This window comes from Peromyscus californicus, unplaced genomic scaffold (genome assembly GCF_007827085.1).
Source record: "Peromyscus californicus insignis strain IS unplaced genomic scaffold, ASM782708v3 Scaffold_19__1_contigs__length_69161282, whole genome shotgun sequence".
In the NCBI taxonomy this organism is placed as follows: domain Eukaryota; kingdom Metazoa; phylum Chordata; class Mammalia; order Rodentia; family Cricetidae; genus Peromyscus; species Peromyscus californicus.
This window is the reverse complement of record NW_026294491.1, coordinates 56,002,189-56,022,980: the sequence shown is the minus strand read 5'-3', so window position 1 is coordinate 56,022,980 and position 20,792 is coordinate 56,002,189. Positions and strand designations below refer to the sequence as shown.

Below are 20,792 nucleotides of genomic sequence, written 5' to 3'. Positions count from 1 at the left end.
GACAATAGCATAGCAATTATGGTGGCTAAGGAAAAAAACTAAGTTATATTGATTCTGATATATAGTTTATGTGTAACACTTAAAACAGGTAAACAATAAAATGTAATGTTTTTACTATATAAGTACAATGTTATTAGACATGAATAGCTTGAACAAGAAATTCTTTATTTTATAATTGTTATTATTAAAGAATGAATCAAGGAATAATATATTAGTAGAAATCAGTTTTCTATGGTATCTTCTACAGACATTTTTTAGCTTTCTTGAAGTTTAATTATTAGTTATTTTACAATGACATAAAATGATGTTTCTTATTTTACTCTCTGACCACAGCAAAGATGGCTCTTTGTTTTACTTTATGCTTATCACTAAACATTATTTTCCCTCCAGCTCCTGGTGGCAGACAGAGCATGTATACCTCACCAGTGTGTGGTTCTAATGTCATAAAAATATAAAGCTGACAAGGTTGTAACTTGGTTAAAAGTTGGGTCTCCTGACACCTGACGCAAGATATTTTCACCACTCCCCAGGTAAGAGAAACAGGTCCACCAGCAAATTTTGATTATTGATTCAGAACTGACTGAAATACTAGTGAACCCCAGCAAAAAACTAAGAGTAGCCAAGACAGTGTACTTTTCTCTGTGTGTGTGTGCGTGTGCGTGTGCGTGTGTGTGTGTGTGTGTGTGTGTGTGTGTGTGTGTGTGTTCAAAAAGCAATATAAGGCTAGTACGTTCCATTTCTTTGTTTCCTTTAGCTCTCTGGCAAGTCAGGGCACCTAAGGACCTCCCATCAAAAGTCTTTGTGGATAACGATGTCTTGAGGATGGCCTAGATGGCTTAACTTTGTCTGGCCTTACTGACCTAATGACAGGGACTTCTCTCTTGAGATTTGAGTTGAGAAATGTTCTTGTTAATTCTTTCCCTTTGAAATCCAAGTCTTTTTTAAAAGATCTCTTGCCAGTTTCACAGATGTGGACTCTATTTCTGAAGAACCTAAGAGCTTTCCTTGAGATGAATTCTCAAGGAAGATAGGTCATTCTGACTCCTATTGTCCGTGAGAAGTAGCAGCTTTTCAAATGAGGCTCAGGGCCTGGGCCTGGAGCTCAATGGTAGAATGCTTGCTTAGTATGCACAGTGTTCTGGGTTTTATCTATAGCAGTGGATAAAAAGATCAAATGGGCACCGAGTAGCAAGGAGACAGCCAACCACGGAAATATTTGAAAATGCAGGAGTAATTCAGTGAGCTTGACAGAGCCTATTGGCCAGACTCCTTCCCAACTTCCAGTACTTTTCCATGGCACACCCCACTGTGGAAAGCCTTTTTGCTTTGCTCTTCTGCACAGTTGGGCCCTGACCAAGTTCTAGCCTAGTACAATCAAGTCTTAAATAAAGTCTTCTTTGTCTAGTGCAATTCTCACTTAGATACGAATCAGATAAGAGCAGGGGAGAAGCACATGCATGGATGGTGGGAGGCTGCAGTTGGCTTCATAAAAGCCAGAGATGTTTTTGTGTCTGGGGAACAACATGGTTTTCTTTGTTCTGCTGCCAGGGTCCCTTGTATATGACTTCATTGGGACTTTAGAGCACTGAGCACAAGCGTGTGACTGCACATTCTGGATATGCCAGAACACAGATGAATACTTTCTTTTCAAAACAAGTAGTATCATTAGTAATAATGTGTGTGTGTGTGTGTGTGTGTGTGTGTGTGTGTGTGTGTGTGTGTGTATGATGTATGGGTGTAGGTACTCATGCCATGGCATGCATGTGCAAGTTACAGAACAACTTTTGTGAAGTCAGTTCTCTCTTTCTACCTTTACGGGAGTTCTAGGGATCAAACTTATGGTGCCAGGCTTACATGACAAGTTCCTTTACCACCCCCCCGCCCCCCCCCCATCTAGTAGAACCCTGATTCACTAATACTTTCTGATCTCAGCGAACTGACTGTACTCCCAACCAATTACCTGTTGTTAGCCACCACTTCTTTATTCTCAGAATGTAAACAATGCCTTATGTTTAGTGTGTGCGTTACCAAGAGTTGAGTTTTCCTTACTGCAATTGTGATGATATTCATGGATATTATCCCGTCCCCTGTACACAAACACCAATTATGACTCTTGATTGGTGGTCCTTAGATGTCTCATGGCTAAGAAGACCATGTCTGTTTCATGTTTGGGTTCTTTTTGTGGAATTATCTGTTCTTTTTTTTTTTTTTGTCTTGGGTAATAGTGGTAGGGAGCTTTCTTCCATAGCAGTTAGCAGAGAAACCCATTCTGACTTGAAACAGCAGTCCTCTGTGGGAAGGCGGCTAACTGCAAAAATAATCATGAAGGATTTAGCGAAATATCAAAGCTATAGAAATGACAGAAAGGAAAGCTTTTGTGCTAGGGACCACAGGTGACGCCAAGAGCTGGGGCTGCAGCAGTAAACTCAAAGAGCTGAGGCTCGGAGCACAGCACATATCTTATGAGGCATTGGTTGGATGGTAAAGCCAATGTCTGGGGTTAGGTCCAGGTCCAGATGGGAGACTCCAGGGGGTGGTTGGAAGGTAAACTTCTGCATGAGACTGGCGAAGAAAAGGAAAAGCTCCATTTTTGCCAGCGGTTCACCAGCACACATCCGACGACCTGGAGACACAGACACCATAGGAGGTCATAAGGCATCAGCACAAAAACCTGAACAACCCCAGACAAAGACAAGACCAGAGCACACGTTTTTCCTCCACTTTGGAATAAGTGGATCAGTCATCAACCTCTTCTGAGCTTTATTGGTTGTGTTTCACAGCAAGGCCCAGAAAAAGAAATCCAATGGCAGCTTTAATGATGGAGAGAAGCAATTAAACCTAATAAATTGTCCTCATTAGTTTTTTATTTTAAACGATACAACCTAGAGTCACTTGGGAAGAGGCAACATCAATTGAGGAATTGCCCAGATCAGATTGGCCTGTGGTCACGTCATCTCTGAGAGGTTTGGATTGATGGTTGATGTGGGAAGGCCCAGCCCACTATGGGTGACATCCTCCCTAGGTAGGTGGATATGGGATGTGTAAGATATCTGGTTGGGCATGAGCCAGAGGTGGAGCCTGGAAGCAATGTTCCCCCAAGGCCTCTGGCTCTAGTCTCCTGTTTTGAGTTTCTGCCTTGACTTCCTCAGTAACGCAATATGACCTGGAAGTATAAGCCTTTCCTCTCTAAGTTGCTTTCTGGGTCATGATGCTTACCACAGTAACAGAAAAAGAAAACAACAAGAACAATATTTTAATCTGAAAATATTTTGTGACAAAGTCAAGTGCAACACATGATAGTGTGTAAAAGCAAGCACATGATATATCTTCTTAAGTAAAAGCTAGCCATTCAGACCACAAACTCAAATTTAATGTCAACACGACAGCTACTGAACTTGGCTCAGAGTTGGCTATTGTTCTCCAGAGATTTACTGTGTAGCAGATGACCTGCAGATGAATAGGTGATTGTAATACTGTGTCACAAGCCAGGAGGAGACCTGTGGCAAGATCGCCAATAAGCCAGGGAAAGCTCATTCTTTGATCGAGAGCTTCATAACTAAGCTTTGATAGAAAGGATGAGAAATTTGCCCAGTGACGAAGAGGGAAGGTGAAGATGAGGTCCTTGGGCCATTCATGGGCTGGATGAGATTTGACTCTCACTACACCTGGAGCACCAGGTAGATTATCTTGCATCAGAGGAAAGAGCAGGAACTAGGTCACAGTGATCTCGAAAATGATATTAAGCTGCAGAAGCATTTTGGTAAAAGAGACCCAACTGGTATAATTCTGAAATTGTTTGGGAAAATGAAATAAAATTTAGAAAGGAAACTTTCCTGGTAGAAGCTTATTAAAAAAAAAATAGTTATCTGTATTTTCTAGATTGTACTGTTTGAATAATGATCTTACTTTTAGATTAAATATAATCAGTTTTTTATTCATTTTGTAGATTGAAGGCAACCTATTTGAATGAAATGTAGCATTTTAAACGTAAAATCTGATTTCAGTCCTTCTGAAGAGACAGCAGGTCTATTTATCCTGCTCCCAGGGGGGAGGGCTTTAACATGTTGCTTCGATTATGACCAGCAATTTTTGTAGTTAATACAGTTGTAGATCTCTGTTTTATTTTTTTGAGCGTAAATCGCAAGTGTACAAAATCATGGAAGACTTCTATTTTAGAGCAGAGGGAAAAGATCTCATGTTAACCTTTTGGTTTATTTGAGACCTACAAGGAATAGAATAACTCTCCATATAATTACACATTTTGTTATTGGGCACAGTAATGAGGCAAGATTTTTATGGGGTGAAAAGTCATGGGTATTTCCTCTCTGTTTAGAAACGTCCATAAAACAGCTAACCACTCAGTCCACGAGCAGGTTTAATGTCAACAAGACGCAGGTATTATTGTGCTTGGTTTTGAGACTGCTATTGTTCTCGTGGGCTTGCCTGTGTAACAAGTGACCCAATAGGGAAACGGATAATTATAATACAGTGTCACAAGCTATGGAGGAGTCTGTGGAAGGGTCAGCTAATATAGTTTTGGGTTTTGATCTTTCCATCTCCCAAGAAATAAGGACATAATTGAATGGTGTTTAACAGGATGGTAAATAAAGTAACTTGCAATGTTAATTATGACCATCTGTTTAAGCTTCATTGAGTTTCATGGTAAACTCTGAACAGCCCAACAAGATAAAGCATGTATTATGAGACATTACGACCATAGCAAGAGAATCTTATTGTACATGTAAATCTGAGAATGATCTTTGGATACAATTAAAGGCATTTAGATCACAAAAGCCCTTTAGAGAGCAGGACTTTGAACAGTGTGGCTGGAAATGGAAATGGAAATGGAAGGAAAGGGTGCCTTCCCACAGATAGAGGGATACAAGGTCAGGGAGGATGTAGCTAACATAAAATTATGCATATTTAATATTTTTCTTATAGTTTAAATTTTACTTGTTTGTCTATGACTAAGAAATAGTATTGGGCTGGGTGTGGTGGAATGTTGTACGAATCCTAATTGGTCTTATAATAAAAACCTGAAGCCAGATATTGGGGTAAATGCTGAAAGATCAGAGAGACAAAGGAACAAACCACTAGAGAAACTTCTCACCACTACTGAATCCTGAATCCTCAGACTGAAAGGGAGGTGAGATCCTGTCTCCACAAATCCTCAGACTGAATTCCTTTGAGTCCTCAGCTGAAAGGGCACTGAACTCCTCTCTCCTCCTGCCTTATATTCCTGTCTCTGTCCAGCTATATCACTTCCTGTCTCATTCTTCCTAGTGCTGGGATTAAAGGCGTGTGATTCTCAAGTACTGGGACTAAAGGTGTGTGCTACCACTGCCTGGCTCTATTTCTCTTTTAAACTGGATTAATCTCATGTAGTCCAGGGTGTCTTTGAACTCACAGAGATCCAGATGGATCTCTGCCTCCCTCCCAAGCTCTAGGATTAAAGTTGTGTGCCACCACTTCCTGGCCTCTATGTTTAATCTAGTGGCTGGCTCTGTTCTTTGATCTTCAGGCAAATTTTATTTGTTAATGAGTACAAACAAAATATCACCACAGTGGCACATGCCTTTAATCCCATCACTCCAGAGGCAGAGGCAAGTGTATCTCTCTGAGTTTGAAGCCAGCCAGGAGTACATAGTGAGTTCCAGGATGGCCAGGGCAACATAGAGAGTTCTTGTCTCAAAACAACAACACCACCACCAAAATCTGATCAAATAAAAAAGTAGTATTGTTACTCCTAGCTTTCTTTAATTGAGGCCTACAATAAATTCCCTTTTTAAGATTTATTTTTAATTATGTATGTGTATGTCTATGTGTTGGTGTGTAGGTATGTGCACATAGGTCAGGTACCAGCAGACTCCAGAGACAGTGAGGACTCCTGAAGGTGGAGTTACAAGCAGTTATCACTATCAAATGCGGGTGCTAAGAACCAAACTCGGGTCCTTCACAAAATCTCTTTTAACTGCTGAGCCATCTCTCCAGCCTCATAAAGAAAATTTTGATTTCCACACTAAATTGAGTAAAATCCCTGAACAGGCTTCTCATCCTGAATAAGGATGACGGCTGCTTGTTTAAAGGTCTAAAGAGGCTTCACAGTGTGTGCAAAAGCCAGCTAGGCTTGGATACAATGCTGATCATGGGACCAAAGGAAAATTGGAGATAATTGTCCATAGGGCAAACCAGAAGACATCAGCATAATTTGGAGGTGACATCTCTCTTGCTTTTCAGACTAGCTGTGTTAAGTAAGGCTCCTTACCCACTGAAAAGGGCACGAAAGCATCTCTCTTGACAAACCTCCCCTCGGAACTGAGGAAATGAGCAGGATTGAAAGTGTCTGGTGTTTCCCACTGCATCTGATCCCGAAGTACTGACGTCAGTAAGGTGATGACCTCTGTGCCCTAGAAATAAAAGTGCTGTTAGTGAAAAAGATTCAATTTCTTCCTAAGAGGATTCTCTCCAATGTGTTATAACCATGGTTGGCAAATTTCCAGGTAAGGTGTGTTCTCGAAGGAATACGGTACTCAGGGAAGGCTTTAAGTTCAGTAATAGTAAAAGTTCATTTTAGTTACCAAAGTTTTCTTTAGTTCCTAACTGAAAGCAGGACCTGAAAATGAGCCTTTAGTGTGTATCGGTCATGTGATAACAGCATGCTATTTAACAGGTCCCTCTATGTGGCTCAAGATGGTCTTGAACTCACTATGTAGCTCAGGCCAGCCTCAGACTCATGATCTCCAGCTTCTCGTGTGCTGGATTTACAGTATGAGCCACCACACTCAGCTTGTTAACTTTTAATAAATTCATTTCTAAGTCTGCATGGGGGGAGTTAAATGATCCTCACTGGCATTGCAAATTGTAGGTGAAAAAATACAAATGAAAGAACCTGGCAGAATTTCTGGAAGGTTCAATGGCTCGGTGAAGATTTGCTCTTTTATCCCCAAGTTTCATGATAGTGGATGGCAAATCAAGGAAGATTATATGGACAGATTCTAAAACATAAACTTCTCTGCTTTTATGGTGCCACATGCTGTAAAACAGCTTTCTATCAATAAAGGGGGCGATTTTAATTGTATAGGAAAAGACATTCTGAGAATGAGAGCACCCAAACAAAGTAAAATAATGACTAAACACAAAACTCTGAGCAAGAGGCATGGTTCAGACGCAGGAAAGCTTGCCTTGGGTATACAACATTCAAGCTTAGTCATCAGGAAATAACTAAATCAATTAAAGAAAATATTCACTACTTTATCTTGATAGCTACATCTTTAATGAGGCTTTGGATTATAATCTTCTGGTTAACTATTTTATCACCTGAAGTCTTTGTGATTTTTTTTATTTAAGTAGACAGTTTTGTTTTAAAACTTGTGTGCTATCATTATCTATCTTCTATCTATTTACTATAATTCATCTATATATCTATTTATATAGATTATATGATTATGTACTTTCTCTGCCTCATAGCAAACATGTTATTTATATTCATTTCTCCAAAGAGCTGACTGAGATGTGCCAAGACTGAGCCTATCTCTTAGTAGCACAGCACATTAATTAGATCTCTCTGTACCTGCAAAGTCCTCTTGACAACACTGTTTTACATGGATTTTAGCAGAGTAGATGGCTAAAACCAAAATCCTACCACTATTACTGTTTTTTGTGGATCACATTTAATATTATTTTTCTGTTTTCACTTTTGCTATGGTTTGAAGATGGGAAGAATCTTCCAAAGGTCCTATGTTCACAGCTTGTCCAAAGGATGTGGTAGAACTTTAGGAGATGAAGACCATGGGGATGTTCATCCTTATACCAGTGGAGACATTCCCTTCTAGGGGACTGTGGGACTCTGTCCATCAGTCTTTCTCTGTCCACTGGCTTCTCCATACATTCCCCTCAATGTCATCTATTGTCCCCACCAGTTCAATTTAGATGGGGCTGGTATGCCTGATCTTGGATGTGAACTGGCAAAACTCTAAGCCGAACGGACTGTTTCTCTTTACAAGTCAGCTGCCTTGTATATTTTATTATAGTAATGTAAAGCTGACCACTGCCATGTTGCTTGCATTTTTTTTTTTTCTGTTTCACTGTTAATCGGGTTAACTCAGCTCAATAGTGTACCTAACATAGGCTGAGAAGAAAAGCTCCAAATGCGAGCATAGTCTTGTTCAGAGAGTGTTATCAGAGTAGGGTGCAGTAATGTAGGGAAAAGAACTCCAAATAATCAGTAGCTTCATGGCTTTATGCAGACATGGGCCCACCAGCAGTGCTCAGACTAGGTATTGAGGAAAAGAACTGGTGCCATATGTGTATGATAACCTTCTGCTCACGCTTGCCTTCAGTCTAGTTTTAAGGAAGTTATACATACATCTCTTCAACTGTCCATAGGAGCAAAAAGGTTTGCATGAAGAAGGTGCCTGGGAATCAGAGTGCATGATTCCATGGGAGGATGGGATTGAAGCATGGAAATGTGGATGAAAGAGCCTGCCTGGAAAAAACTCAGAGCTCTGATCCTGACAGCTTACCTGGAATCCTGGCTCCTTCAAGGAGCAACCTTTCATCCCAGAAAAGGCTGACATTCTCTGAATCCCATTTCCCCCCTCCTCAGCTGTAACATAAAATAGGATAACATTTCACAAAGTTTTAGAGAACAGTTGTCATCAGTCACATACGCACATCCTCTCTCTCTCTCTCTCTTACATACATACACACACTCAGTTATCTTGTTTTGAATGATGGGGAGGGAGACAAGGGAAGAGATAGTAAAGGAGAGGGAGCAGGGTGGAAGGAGACTTCAATCTCAGTGCTCTCCATCATTGTCAGCATCTGGAATACACCCTCTCCTCTCTCCTGCATGAGCCCTTACCTTTGGAATATAGTAGTTCTTAAATACAACATCTGTGGTTGTCTCATGGGGTAAGCTGGTGGGCAGTATGTTAGCAAACCTCTGTATTTCGTGAACGACAGCGTCTGTGTAGGGCATTTGAGTTCGGTGCTCAATCCGAGGCTGAGCCGAGCCCACAACTTTGATGATCTCATCGTGGACCTTTTCTGGATACAATGCAGTTAGAGTTTAGCGTTCTGCCTGGGCACGGATTCAAATGATTTTACACGTTTTCTTCATATAGGAAAGTCAAACCCAAATGTTCTCCCAAGTTGAGGGCTTTTTTTTTTTTTCAGCATCCTTCTTTCTTTCCGCTTCTGTTTCTAAGGCTTCTCTGTGAATGAGCATGGGAAGATTTCAGACTATCTCAGGGGGCTTAAAGAGCAAGCCCTACTTCCTTATAAAAGGTTTATTTAGTTTTCAAGTGTGTGTGTGTGTGTGTGTGTGTGTGTGTGTGTGTGTGTGTGTATGTGAATGTGAGTTCAGGTGCCCATGGAGTACAGAAGAAAGTGCCTTTGGAGCTAGAGTTAAAAGCAGTTGTGGCTGGGTGGTGGTGGCTCATGCCTTTAATCCCAGCACTCGGGAGGCAGAGCCAGGCGGATCTCTGTGAGTTTGAGGCCAGCCTGGTCTACAAAGCTAGTTCCAGGACAGGCACCAAAACTACACAGAGAAACCCTGTCTCGAAAAACCAAAAAAAAAAAAAAAAAAAAAAAAAAAAAAAAAAGCAGGTGTGAAAACTGAGACTTGCCTGAGCTCTGATCCTGTGCAAGAGCAGTATGCACACTTAATTGCTGAGCTATCTCCTCATCCCCAATGCTCCCTTTCTTATTCTCAAAGGAAACTAACCACGCAAGCTTTTGTCAAGGCTACAATTTATAGGTATCCACTATGACTGTAGAATTCTGAATTTTTGATTCCTAGAGACTTTTGTTCTCCTTCATTTGGGCAATGCTCTCAGAGACTTACCCTGAACCTCAGGGTATCTCATCATGAGTATAATTCCCCAGCGCAGTGTGGAGGCTGTGGTCTCAGTTCCTGCTGCAAACAGATTACTAACAAGGGGTAACAAATTTCCTTCATTGAAATAGTCAGCAGATGTATTGTTTTCCTAAAATGGTAAAATACATCATTAGTCATGGAAGAATTTCACAAAGGTTAATTGTAAAAGATTACCATAAATTAAAAATAGCAGGTATTGCATTCTTCAACTTAGAGGAATTCCCCTTTATTATACAAACGTCATACCGAACTTGCGGATGCAGAGTATATCCCAGATGCTGACAATGGTAAATGAACTAAACATAACAAAACCTATTTTGTTTAGGAAGGTTACAAGTTAGCATTTAATTGAGTTATTAAAACATTTCCCACATTTTATTATAATATTGTGAAATACTATATTAATTCTCTTTAAATTTTTTTCTCTTTAAAAAGTTTATATTTCTCTTTAAAAATTTTAACAAAGTAATCTTTCTTAGATTTATCAGCTGAAATACATTTCAAGATTGTAAAAACAGAATATTTTTAAAAACTAATATAAAAGATCTATATATCTTTTCCCCCAAAGAATACTATGGAAAATGTATGGAAAATGTAATAAATAGCATTTTCAGATTCTTTAAAGTACACACTATTAATCTGAGTCTAGTCATCTGTCTTTTTTGAAGGAATGTTTTGCTTCTAGAAGTGATTAGTTAAATAGTGAATATTAGCTAAAGAATCCTCTGGGAAAAACACCATTACCTCCTGCTGTCTGAGAAGAAAGGCATCAATGAGACTTCTGGGATCATTTTTGTCAAGATTATGGTGGTGTTCTAGGAAGGTCATCCTTATGAAGGAAAATAATTCATCTCTGTTTCTTATGATCTTCTTGTGGCTTCTTAGGAGAAATCCCAAAACAGGAAACATATTAAAAAGCTAAAGGAATATAAAAAATGTACTTTAAATATGAGCATAAACTAGTTGGGATAATGTAAGTGATAATGTTATTGAAAAATTACAGAAATAACACTTTCAATTTTTGCCTCAGCTAACAATGATAAGCAGGATTATATAATGATGCTTTTTCATTTGTCAGAATTAGGCGATCAACAGTGAATCCTGTTACAGCTCATAATCTCTGTGTGTGCAGAGTATTTTACATATTGTATCTGTGGGGTAATATAGTTGAAGATGATAAGGTACACCACAATAATATCACCTTTATGCTAAGAGTGATAGACCCAGTATTTTTCTCAAAAAAAAAAAAAATCTTATGTGAGTCCTGGTAAGCAACTGCATTATTTTAATCCTAAACAGCACAATAAATTTACTTATGTTTCCTGTAGAATCACAGAAATACTTGGGTTTGTAATAGACATTATCTGTAGATCCTATCAATAAGTACCAGTTAGTCAAGTGATCCCCTACTCTTAAAAATGTTCAGAGAAGATTTGACAGGGACACTTCCTCTGTATTGTGTACTCTAAGGACACTCTTGAATTCCTTGACGTCGAAAAGGTCCACCAGGTACACGATATTACTAACTTAGCTTACACATACTATTACTGGTTGACTTGTTCTCAGTTAACCACCTCCCGGCCCAGATGCTACTGGAAGAGTCCAAGGGTAATACTGACTGACGACAACTAGATTTCAAGACGTTCTCAGCTCAGATGGCCAGACAACGAGGGAAGAGTGCAAGGGATGCTGAGGACAAGAGAAGTCTCAGAACTGTGCCAGATCTCTTGACCAGAGAGGCAAGACTGAGCCCCAGGAAACTGACTGCCTTTGTCTCTCTCCATCCCCTCTTTTCCCTATTTAATCTGCTGGCTGAGGATGAGATCTAAGACAGATTGTTTTAGGATGTGAATGGCTCTCTGAATAAAACTAATTTTAAAGATTCAATACTTTTTTTTTTTTTTTTTTTCAAATCTGCAACTGGTAGGCAGCAGTAAGCTTTGACATTCCAGGTACAACTTTACTGTTTGCTAAAATTTCTCAATATACTTATTTTTAGTTAGGTGAGATCGGATATTTAGCCACCTTCTCAAGGGAGTTCATGACTTCCCCAGATGACTTAATGAACAAAAGAGACAAAAGATCTCATCTAAGTTTCTGTGAGATAGCTACCTGTGCCTGTCCCAAGCACCAGTATTGAGAGCTGATCTGCATTTAGAGTAAAAGCCTAAATTGTTCCAAAGTGAAATGATATGATTGGCTGGACTGGTACTATTCAAAATTTTACAAAACTCTTTTTCTTCCCTCGGATCTGGAAGATGAAAGATGTAAATTATATAGATATCTCACATGTATGGGTTTTCATCTGCATGTATATCTGTGCACCACTTGCATGCCTTGTGCCTGCAAAGGTCAGAAGAGGACATCTGATCCCATGGAATTGGAGTTACAGATGGCTTGTGTGTCCTGGGAATGGAACTAAGATCTGAAAGAGCAGCCAGTGCTATTATCTGAGTAGCCATTTCTCCAGCCCCCAGAAGACGGAACTTACAATGATAAAAGAATCGGATTGCTGAGCCACTGTGAACGTGTATAGCTCAACATAAATATCGAGATAGTGTTTAGTTGGGCACTTTCTTTCTCTTTAATATGCTTGTTAGTTCTTCTTGTTAAAACTCTCTTTCTTAACTGAATTCTACTATGCACTTCTGTTTAATTGATGCTAAGTTCATATCCCATGAATAGTTGTTGGTGTAGGTAATGACAGATGGCTACAATTATAAGACAGACCAGAGCCATACAACATTAGTGTGAGTCACAATCCATGCATTAAGGTATTTATTGCAGTGTTTTGTGGTGACAGAATCATCAGATATGCTAAACAAACATGTTTGTCATACCATTAAACTTAGAACGCATTAACATCCTTTGCACAGTCTCTTGAACAATCAGGTGTACCTCAGAGGAACTAAATCAAAAAAGGAAAGAAGTTACCACAATTCTCGGGCTTCCAATGAGTTTCACATTTTCACCAATTAAAGATAAGAGTCTCAGGAACTGGGGGTCTTGGTAGTCAAACCGTTTCCCAAGCAACACGGACACAATGACGTTGGCAACAGAAGCATTCAGTACTCTTTTGATCTCAAAGGGTTTTCCTAGAAGGCAATTTATCAAGCAGGTCAGGAATAGTCACACTCACACAGCACTAAGCTACTTCCAGACTGTTGGGGCAGCCTATCCAGTGAAGAGTTTCATAAAAGGATTATTTGTGATTGTGTCTTTCAAGGACATGAAGTTTACAGCTTTGACTAATGCCCGGAATTTGCCACAAATGCTCAGGTGGCCACAAAGAAAGTTAAATGGAAATGTGAAAGAAAAGTGGGCATTCAGCTCAGCTAAAGAAAGACTAATGAGGCAGAGGCATCTTAATATTTGTGTATGTACCTTTGTAGTGTAGTCAGTGTGTGGAGAGAAGGTTGGTAGTGCACAGTATGGAAAAATATCATTCACTATAGTAGGCTGCATTCAAGTTTGGGGTAGAACATTCTATACTACATTCTGATGTTTTCTGCATCACTGAAATCTACACAGCATGAAATCAGACCTGGTTTCATAGGTTTGTATCCATGTTACATGGAGGCTGAGGTAGGAAGATTTAATATTCAGGGCTTCCTAGGCTGTAGAATGAGTTCAAGGCCAGCCTAGACAACCTAGTGGGCTCCAGTTCCAAAATAAAAAAATGAAAGGAAGTCTGTAGGTGCAGCTTAGTGATCATGTGTTTGCTTAGTATGCATGGGCTCAAGGTTCATTATCCAGTTACATCCTTAATACATATATACAAAACTCTACTTGGATTATGAGGTTATTAAGTATGTGTCAGTAGGTAAACATTTATTTATTTATTTATTTGTTTGTTTGTTTGTTTATTTATTTGTTTATTTATTTATCAAGAATAAATTTCAGTGCATTGCAAGAGGGCTTTATCAGGTTGGGCACTAACTAGCATGCCACCTGGGAACAGACATAATTGTCTGTCTATTTATTTATTTTTGAGGCACAATCTCACTATGTAACCCTGGCCAGCCCAGAACTTGCTATATGGCCAGGCTGGCCTTGAACTCACAGAGATCCACCTGCCTCTGCCTCTTGAGTGCTGAGATGAGTGGATCATGACTGACAATCTTGGCTACTTTTCAATTGCTGTGAAAACACCATGAACAAAGCAACGTTTCAAAGAAAAGTGTTGAATCGGTTTACAGTTTCAGAAAGATTAGAGCCCATTACCAGGTCAGGCATGGCAGCAGGCAGGCATGGTACTAGGGCAGTGGCTGAGAGCTTACCTTCTTATCTACAACTGGGAATGGTGTGGGCTTTAGAAATCTTAAAACACACTCCCAGTAACCTTCTCCAACAAGGCCGCACTTCCTAATCCTTCCAAAACAGTTCCCCCAATGGAGGACCAAGTATTCAAATGTGGGCCATTCACATTTAAAACATCATAAAAGATAAGTTAACGAGAGAATGACAAATTTGTTTGGTCACTGCTCTATATGACATAGGCCCCCTTAGATTGGAGACATGGAAAGAAAGGGTAAAGTGTGCATTTTCTGCTTTGTTTCCATGAATCAGGAGAGTTAAGTGAAAACATGATTGGTCACAAAGGGTGTGATCTCATCATAACAGACTTAGTGTGGAAACCCAGGGAGGCTACTCAGAGTCCTATTGTCCCTCTTCCTGTTAGTTCCTCCAAGGGACAGAGCAGAACAGCTTTATAAATGGGAGTTTTAGGATCTAATATCATAGCCAACTCCGAGACAGAAAGGCCAGTGAAAGTTAGAATGATATTCCCAGTTTGCCTTGAGCAAAAGGGTTTCCTCGAGAGAATTTTCAGTTTCCGTAGTGTGGCTTTAAGAGGAGACATCAGAAAAAAAAAAAAAAAAGAGTGCAAAGAGGCCTGGAGCCTGATTGCCAGGCACCATTTGGGGTCTAGCTTGGCATCTGCTGGCACACCTCTAATGGCTGATAGTTGGTAATCATCTTTTCAAGTGCCTGGATGTGTAATACCTCCCCTTTACTAATGAGTACTTCCTTGTCTGGACAAAGCTGAGGACCTCCTTTGTGACAAGGAACCTTCCTACATTAAAGATGAGAAAGCATTATAGCCTAAGGAAGGTCAGGTGAAGTGCAAAGATAAAGAAGAAATATGATACACTTGAGGATGACCTGGGAATCTCAGCCTTGGGGGTAGTGGATCTCAGGCATGTACTACTGAGCCAGCCTTCTTTCTGACTTCTTCTTTCATGAGCATAACTCTGCTACCTCCTCTATCTATCTATCACCCACCATCCTGGCAGCTGCCCAGATGCAAGGCCCGTCTGTTCTGTTGCCCAAAGCACCTTTTATCTGTTCTCAAACTCTCCATCATGAGCCAGTTTTTAAATTGCTTTATGTAGGAGACCAAAAACCTGAAAAATGCCACTGTGTGTCCCCAGATGCTATGTATTATGTCAAAGTTAATTTTTTTGACATGTAAAGATTGTATTACTGTTACAAGAACATTACTGTACATTATTTGAGAATAAAAGGACAGCATATTTTCAAAATACTTTCAGTTTAAAATTAATTTTATATAAAGTGATTTTTAATTTATTCATATATGTAGGGAAAATAAGGGAAAGAGGGAGGGGCAAGGAAGTGAAGGAGGGACAGGGAGAGAGAGAGAGAGAGAGAGAGAGAGAGAGAGAGAGAGAGAGAGAGAGAGAGAGAGAGAGAGAGGAAGAAGAGGAGGAGGAGGAAGAGGAGAAAGAGGAGGAGGAGGGGGAGGAGGAGGAAGAGGAGAGAATGAGAGCAAATGTTTACTTTTGACATGAACAGTCAAATTGGAGTAGCCAACACTGGGATTTGTGTGTCCTTGGGATTTTTCTACAAGTTAAATTATGTCAAACTAAGTGACTAAATATACCTTTTGTTGATTTCTCTCTCATGAAAAATGAAATGGCTTTATTTGCTCTACACACCTTGGTGAGATTCAAAATTCTGCATGAGATGATGGCATTCCTCTATAATAGTGTCTTCTATAATCTGTTTGCCCATGCCGAAGTTCCTTAAGGTGGTCAAGCTGAATCTTCTCATTGTTTTCCAGGTTTCTCCATGAGCAAAGGTGATTCCTTCCAGAGAAAAGAGTGTGTTTAAGCTACACACAACAGTGTTAAATTTAGTGCTCAAGGACAAGTAAAAATTATAAACGAAAGCTTTGATTTTTTTCCCTGCCAGAAATAAGGGAAGAATGGATTGATGGTATAGTCTAATAGTAGTTATCTAGTATATTTCAAACCCTAATTTCATTTCTCAGCAAGCTAAAAAAGAAAACAAATGAGATGCACCCCCCGCCCACCGCCACCCGCAAAAAGTAGGAAGTCTTCCATTTTCCATTTCCTAGAGGATTTACTGTAGAAAACATTCTAAATACTTTCCCTTCTCTTGGAAACATACACAAATCTTTCTGAAAATCAAGCCATCATTTTGTATAGACGTCCATATGACTAGAATGTCCTTTCTCAAGATCTGAAGACATGCCTGACATGATCAGGGAGGTAAGACCCTTGTTTCTCAGCTCCTATGGGAAGATAGGAGCCTGACTTTAGGGGAACTTAGCCTAACTTGTAGAACTAGCTTTTGTCATAAATATGTAGTAAATTTACTTTTCTTGGTATGAGTCCAATTAACAAAGACAGTATCTTGAGTCTTAGCTATTTTTTTTTAAATCCAGAGAGCATGCAATGTGAACATCTGCTCTAGTATGTAAAAGGCATTTTTTCCTGGTTTTGCAGTGGCAGGTTGGGAAGCACATTCCTCTCTTGCAATGCTTATTCAGTGAGAAGGTGTTTTCTTTAGTCATAACAGCAAGGACTTTTGGGTTGGGAAAACATTTTGTATTTTTTTTTTGTCAATAAATTCAGTACACAACTTTTTTGGTATTTTATTCTTATATCAAGCTAGATGTGAATGAGGTGTCAATGAACAACTGTAAACAGATTAGTTATTTTCCAGGGCGAAAGACTAGTCCAGAGCATAGAAAACCATCAAAGTAAAGAGATAGGAATACATAAATAAAACAGTTGACTGAATACTTTTAACCAAAGGGATATATTTGAAGTGTAAGGGTCATTACCTTTCTCATTGAAAAGTCTTTCAAATATAGGCACTCGGGAACGCTCCCCAAACTGATTGCCATAATTAATAAGGGCATCTTTCACTGTCTCATAGCCAGAAAGCACCACCACCTTTTTCAGCCCCATGTGAATGCTGTAAACGGGGCCATATTTCTTGGAGAGCTTTGGTGTATAAGAAAAAAAAAGTAGAGAAACAACTCAAATATCACGACATAATTAAAAGTGAAGTTGATCATGACCTTGGGACTGCTTTACTAGGGTTATGTCTCCAGTCATCAAGGCACCTGGAGCTACTCTGATGACCTTCAGTTGGTGGTCCCTGGGCTCTATTTGATTTCAAATTTGAGAGTAAGACTCTTCTTTTACTACAGAACGACTTGTGTCTATCCCTATTATGTTTTTGTCTGAAAACAGAAAATGCCCAGCCAGAACTCTAAAAGAACATAAGACTTCTTTGGTACCATGCTGATATATTCCATATGAACATCCTGTTTCTTAGGGTATGCTATGATGTTAGTAGGGCCAAGTTAATTCTCCATTATTGCTAACATTCTTTATTAAAAGAAACATTTCTCTTTTCTTTAATAATTAAGAAGTAGCAGAAGCCAATGTATATGACATCCTGACTTATTCTCAGCTCCGTTACAACCTTGCCTGATGTAGATATATCATTTCCATTGAATAGAAAGGTTATTCTATCTTCATGAGGTCACACGTAGGTGGTGATGCTCAGCAAGGGCCACACGATCAATAGCACACTGGCTGAGAACCTGTGGTCTTAACCCAACTGAGCTTTGGTGAAGACTGAGATGACAACTTGGAATACTCCTTTATATAGGAAACCTGACTTATTTACAATTGCAACAGGAATCGAAGGATGGCTCAATGATTTAGAAAATTAGTACAATTAGAATTACTACTTCAGAAATTGAAATTAAAATGGGAATTTGAGAACAGAGTGTCTTATTTGAGAACTACTTTACATAGGATAGATTAGCTCATGTCAGAAAAACAATTTAAGGATTAGTTTAATAAAAAGAGTATAGGTAATGGAAAAGCATTGAAATCTCCCTTTTTTGTAGGTAGAAATCATTCAGAACAATGGCATATCTGTGGAAATGAGAAAGAAAATGAAAGAATATATTGTAAAGAATTTAGGCTGGTTAATACATAAGCAAAGGACAGGAAGAGTATAGAAATAAAGGTGAGGAACACATAATTAGATGAAGGGATTTGTTGAAGAAAGATCTCATTCTTTATGAGGAACTAACCTGATTTTGGATTGTAGGAGAAGGGGCCACAAAGTTGTTTTAAGTAATGATTTTGTTTCTAGAAAGTGAATTTCTGCGAAGTATATGTAAAATGGAGATTAAAAATGCCATTTTTAGGGAGAGAGGCCCACAGAAATCCACAAAGATACCCACACAACAGACTGCTGGCAGAGGTCGAGAGACAGCCTGAACTGACCTACTCTGGTGATGGGATGGCCAAACACCCTAATTGTTGTGCTAGAAACCTCATCCAACTACTGAGGGATCTGGATGCAGAGATCCATGACTAGGCCCCGGGTGGATCTCTGGGAGTCCAATTAGCGAGAATGAGGAGGGTTTATATGAGCGAGAATTGTTGAGACCAAGGTTGGATAAAGCACAGGGACAAATAGCCAAATGAATGGAAACACATGAACTATGAACCAATGGCTGAGGGGTCCCCACTGGATCAGGCCCTCTGAATGGATGAGACAGTTGATTGGCTTGATCTGTTTGGGAGGCACCCAGGCAGTGGGACCAGATCTTGTGCTCATTGCATGAGTTGGCTGTTTGAAACCTGGGGCCTATGCAGGATTGTTTGGCTCGGCCTGGGAGGAGGGGACTAGACCTACCTGGACTAAGTCTACCAGGTTGACCTCAGTCTGTGGGGAAGGCTTTGCCCTGGAGGAGATGGGAATGGGGGGGGGGTTGGGGGGAAAGTGAGGGGGACGGGAGGGGGGAGAACAAGGGAATCCGTGGCTGATATGTAGAACTGAATTGTATTGCAAAATAAATTAATAAAAAAAAAAAAATGCCATTTTATGCCGGGCGGGGTGGTGGCGCACGCCTTTAATCCCAGCACTCGGGAGGCAGAGGCAGGCGGATTTCTGTGAGTTCAAGGCCAGCCTGGTCTCCAAAGCGAGTACCAGGAAAGGCGCAAAGCTACACAGAGAAACCCTGTCTCGAAAAACCAAAAAAAAAAAAAAAAAAAAAAAAAAAATGCCATTTTATTTTCCCCCAGGTTAGTTAGGAGGAGTATGTTAAATCCCCATGTTGATTTATTAAATAAAAAAGAATACAACAAATTTTAAAGTGTTTTTTACTTTTGTGCTGCTTGAGGTAAAATTATAGTCTCTTAAGATTTTAAAATTAAAACGTTACCAGTTCTATGAGAACTCAACCCAGAAACACTTCAGAAGTTAAAGTTTAAACTTAATAGTTAATTTTCCAGCTCCAAGAGTTGACACTATCTGTCCTTGTAACCAATAACTGTAGAATTTTTCAGTGAAAAACAGGAGGAATTTAGTCCAGTTCTTGCACCAGCTCTGTAAGCTGGAAGACAGTGTCACAAGGGGACAGAATCTCAACTCATTCATCACATTAATAGAAGACCTGGATCTAAACTGTTGGATCCGTAATACAGATTCCCATCTTATTTATGATAGAGTTTTGAGTAGTTAATTTGAAGTTTGCAGATAAACCAATAATCAAAACTTAGATGTTTTGTCATATATAAAAAAGGTCATATATGAAAAAAATATAGATCAAAACATTTGACGTGAAGATTATATGCCATAAATACTTCAGAATAAAATTGCCACTTAACTCTTTGAATCATGTTGACTCATCTACACACACACACACACACACACACACACACACACACACACACACACACACATATTTCAATGTGTATATGCATTTTTAAGCAGCTCTGCTAATTTTGAAATCTGATGACCTCAAAACATATATATGAACTATTGTTAGCACATGTAAGCTATTAAACATCTCAGTTCAAGAATGATGTAGCAACACACACACACACACACACACACACACACACACACACACACACACACACCCAAGTGAATGGTCATGTATGCCTTTATGTCTTACCTCTAGCATGGTTTGATATGGCCTCTTGAGGTTGAGGATGTGTAGATTTCCAATAACTGGCCAAGGTTTGGGTCCTGGAGGAGACTGTAGTTTGGATGATTTAGCCTTAAAGACTTTACTATTTAAAATAAAAATGAGTATGAGTCCCAGAAGTGCAAGTATAGCAGAAGAATCAAACCCACTCATTATCTTAAGCTGATATAATTACTGAAGAATTAGAGATCTTCCCAATTACAATCAGATAGACTCAACACTTCTGATGCTAATCAAAGACTTCAAGGTGTTGCTAAGTTTGCTATAGCCATTGTCTTTCACCCATTTTATAATTAAGCCGAGATAAACCCTGTTCTGCATCCTTGCCCTGTTTTGATCTTTTACCTTTCCCCTTTGACCTTCCAGTTCAACTTGTTCTGCCCAATAAAACCTGGAAGGATTTTCTTTTCATGTAAAACTGGGATTAATCTTATATTTCCTGTTAGATAATACACACTTAATCCCGAACACAAAATCCACACTTCCACAGTGAGATCAATTGCATTGTTTGGTAAGTAGAGTGCAGCACGATCTCTGAATGGGTGGATAGATGTGGCAGCCACATCGAGAGCTTCAAGTTTCTTAGACTGTTATGTGATCTTATGTGTCCTTCCCTTTAAT

General features: G+C 39.5%; 1 protein-coding gene across 1 annotated transcript; it reads right to left on the bottom strand.

Moving 5' to 3' along the window:
• Positions 1-2,426: 2,426 nt before the first annotated feature.
• Positions 2,427-20,324, bottom strand: LOC128113944 (cytochrome P450 2K6-like). The gene is made up of 9 exons (XM_052743796.1): positions 20,139-20,324; positions 16,992-17,154; positions 15,838-15,987; positions 12,815-12,975; positions 10,625-10,798; positions 9,848-9,989; positions 8,864-9,048; positions 6,266-6,407; positions 2,427-2,623 (listed from the first exon to the last, which is right to left on the bottom strand). The coding sequence occupies exons 1-9, from the start codon at positions 20,322-20,324 to the stop codon at positions 2,427-2,429; spliced, it is 1,500 nt and encodes a 499-aa protein (XP_052599756.1).
• Positions 20,325-20,792: the final 468 nt, after the last annotated feature.

Coding starts and splice junctions, on each gene's coding strand:
- LOC128113944 (XM_052743796.1), bottom strand. CDS start 20,324: ATGAGTGGGTTTGATTCTTCTGCTATACTTGCACTTCTGGGACTCATA. Junction 17,155..20,138: donor CATATCAAACCATGCTAGAG/GTAAGACATAAA, acceptor TATACACCAAAG/CTCTCCAAGAAATATGGCCC. Junction 15,988..16,991: donor AAGACTTTTCAATGAGAAAG/GTAATGACCCTT, acceptor TTTCTCTGGAAG/GAATCACCTTTGCTCATGGA.